The 3,398-nt window shown below is 39.6% G+C and overlaps 1 protein-coding gene across 1 annotated transcript in view; it reads right to left on the bottom strand.

Annotated features, from left to right (window-relative positions):
- The window catches only part of LOC118326985 (calpain-2 catalytic subunit-like), a 34,942-nt gene that overhangs the window by 15,527 nt on the left and 16,017 nt on the right, over positions 1 to 3,398 (bottom strand). Inside the window, exon 2 of the mRNA XM_035660150.1 lies at positions 80 to 149. Coding sequence (XP_035516043.1) covers positions 80 to 149 — 70 coding nt within the window. The remainder of the gene's footprint in view (positions 1 to 79; positions 150 to 3,398) is intronic.

Here is a 3,398-nt window from a genome sequence, read left to right as displayed (position 1 = left end):
GTGTGTTCGGGGACAGTCTGGAGGTTAGGGTGTGTTCAGGGACAGTCTGAAGGCTGTAGTGTGTTCAATGAAAACTTACCCAGAGCTCCCTGGCAGATGTCGGTCCTGGTGGCTCCACCCATGATGAATTCAGGATTAGAGACCAGTTCCTGACAGACGAGAGACCAGAAACTGACTCAATATTCAATGCCCACTGTTAACTTTCCATAAATAGAAGTTAATAACAGCCATTTCAAACAGAGGCACTGGCTTAGGGGCCCCATGACCTTCGAGACCCCCAGGACTATCTGTCCATTATTAGATGGTCCATTCTGGTCCTAAGTTAGTCTCAGTCCTGTTTGAGCCCCAGTGGTTAGTGGACACTTTTACTTAAACTTTTTTCCTGTTTAAATAATTCCTGAAATTCCTGAGACCTGTAGGACTCTAAATCCTGTGGCTGACCTTTTCAAAGTGACAGTTCCTCTCAGCTCTCAATGTTTCTGTGTTCTCTTTCTACAACTACAAGCTCCCTCACATTATTAAACACCTTGAATCTACTTTCATCTACTATCTTACACTGTTTAAATAGATACGTAGATATTACAGTCACTGTACCGTTACAACTCTTATCAGTTATCAGCACTATCACTGTATAGATTTACTGTTTGTAGTTCAGATTTGAGATATTCTGTCTAAAAACTGTTGCTCTCAGTAAAACTCTGTCTACAATCGTCACTCCCTCCTCTTCCTCCTCCTCTTCCTCTGCTCTCTACTTCCTGCTTCTGAAAAACCTCAGTGACACATCTGCACGAGGACTCAGCTCAATGCACGAGTGTGTTCGAGTACTTTTTATTGTATTTTTAAAACCTTCAAAATAAACAGTACGGTTGCCATACGAGCAGCAGGAAGTGTGTGTGTGTGTGTTGTAACGTCTCCTCCCTGTTTACGAGTGTGTAGTGATTCATCTCATTGGTATGCAGATCTCTGACTCACTGCAATAATGTTCAGATATTCCTGCAGTATTCACAATATAATTAACTGTGTGTAAAGAATAAAGCAGTGATCACTCTGTATGGGATTATTAATCATTATTTATGATTTTAGTAAATACTAAAAACTGTCAATATATTCCATAATAAAACAACAGGTATATTTATTATTTCTATCTATTTTAGATTTTAGAATACTTTCATTAATAAAATATAAAAATACATTGTTTATGCTGTAAATTTCAGTGACTGATGTTTAAGGAAGAGCACAGTGCGCCTGGTACAGTGCTATAGATACCGGGCATATGTACAGTATATATATTATATAATGTTAGTTAGGAGAAAGGTGTTAAGATTGATGGTGACTTCAGCTGGAATGAATCAACACACTGACAACCTGCTGCTGTGATTATATTCTTCTATATATTCCTCTGATAATATCTCTGTAATAATCATATCGTTTATATGATTTATAGATTTACAGAGCAGAGGACAGAGGATTGAAAACTGTATAATAATTTATTTGGGGTTAAGGTCCAAGAGGAGTACCCAGTTTATAATTTTGTATTCATAGGATTTTATTAAAGAAGTCTTTACGCTATATTGTATATGTATGTGTATAATATCATAATTAACATTATGTCTACAGTCTGATTATCAATGGTTGTTTATTATTGCAGTATTTTATATTCCAGCACAGTACAGGGATGGAAACTGTAATCTGCAGTTATAAAGGATGATAGAGTCTAATAATATCTGTTTTTATAATAAATACAGCAATATATCGTATACTGAGTGTACAGCTGTTTATTAGTCTAATATCTGTGTAATATCTGTCGAATAACTATGATATCTGTATAAAATCTGTATAATTACTATAATATCAGTCTAATAACTATAATATCTTTATAATATCAGTCTAATAACTATAATATCAGTGTAATATCTGTATAATAACTATAATATCAGTGTAATAACAGTATAATAACTATAATATCAGTGTAATAACAGTCTAATAACTATAATATCTGTGTAATATCAGTCTAATAAGATTTTTGGAGGTGTTTCCTTCAGGAGGGGTGTCAGTATCAGAGTTATGAGTCACCTGGAGGTATTTTCCGCCCCCCCAACCCCGCCCACTCAATCTCAACAAACTAACCCACTTCTCCTGGACCAAATCCTGCTCCAGAACCAGGCCCGGGTTTTTGCTTACCGTGGGTCTCTTCCAGGTGACTCCCCGGACCTTGTAGGAGCTCCGACCCAGCTCGTTGAAGCCCAGGGACTCAGGCGCGGCTGGGAAGGTCGAGTCACAGAAGAGTTTTCCGGTGGAGCGGCACTGCGCCCGCAGAGCCGCGAAGTTCTGGTTCAGGTAGGGAACCGCGTTCGCGTTGGTGCCGAACCCCGCAGCCAGGGCCCGCTTCTTTGCCAGAGTGGACGCCACGCCAGACATGATGGAAGATCCAGAGACAGAGACAGAGAGACAAAGACTCCGCAGCTTCTTCTGGACGAACTTTTCCTCTCAGAGTCAGACCTCCGCCCTGAAAACCAGACTGGCAGAGGAGGAGCCAGATCTCTCTCTCTCTCTCTCTCTCATTCTCTCTCCTGCTGTCTGACAGTGTCTCTCTACCAACCCCCTCTCTCTCTGGGTTTTAAAGCTGGAAACAAACAGTTGAAAGCTACAGAAAAATAAATGGCCAAAAGTATGTGGACAGCCCTGCCCTTGTTGTCTACAGGACAAAAGTTTGTGGACAGTTCGTGGAAGCAAATTAGAGCTACTGAGTAAATGAGACTGGAAGAACAACAACAGACACACCTTCGCTTTCTAGGAACATCAGAGAGTTTAAAGAAAACAGACAGGAATAAACTTTATACAGAGTCACACAGAAACAAAAAGCGAATCAATACGAACAAACAGAACATAAAGCTGATCAATACAAACAAACAGAATATAAAGCTGATCAATACAACATTAGTCTCTAATTTTGGACTTATAATAATTATAATATTATAATAAAATAAATATAACCTAGTGACCTCTATGAACAGCTAAAAGGTCATATTAGTCAATAATAGACAGTACAGACCTCTGACCTGTATCTACAGCACTGATCTAAGCCCTGCTTCTGCAGCACCTGTCTTGTTCCGCTTCATCTAAATATGCTATGTACTGATTATAGTAAAGATTGGATAAAATATCTGCCAAAAAAACCCAAAAACAGTTAATAAGTTATTATCAAAAATGTAGCAGTCTCTGGCATCTCTGGAGTCTCTGCAGTCTCTGCAGTCTCTAGAGTCTCTGGAGTCTCTGCAGTCTCTGCAGTCTCTAGAGTCTCTACAGTCTCTACAGTCCCTGCAGTCTCTGCAGTCTCTGGAGTCTCTGCAGTGTCTGCAGTCTCTACAGTCTCTGCAGTCTCTGCAGTCTCTGGAGTC

This window comes from Morone saxatilis, unplaced genomic scaffold (assembly GCF_004916995.1).
Source record: "Morone saxatilis isolate NCDOM2014 unplaced genomic scaffold, NCSU_SB_2.0 Contig17, whole genome shotgun sequence".
NCBI lineage: Eukaryota > Metazoa > Chordata > Actinopteri > Moronidae > Morone > Morone saxatilis.
The sequence above is the reverse complement of the archived record's forward strand: the minus strand, read 5'-3'. Positions and strand labels throughout refer to the sequence as shown.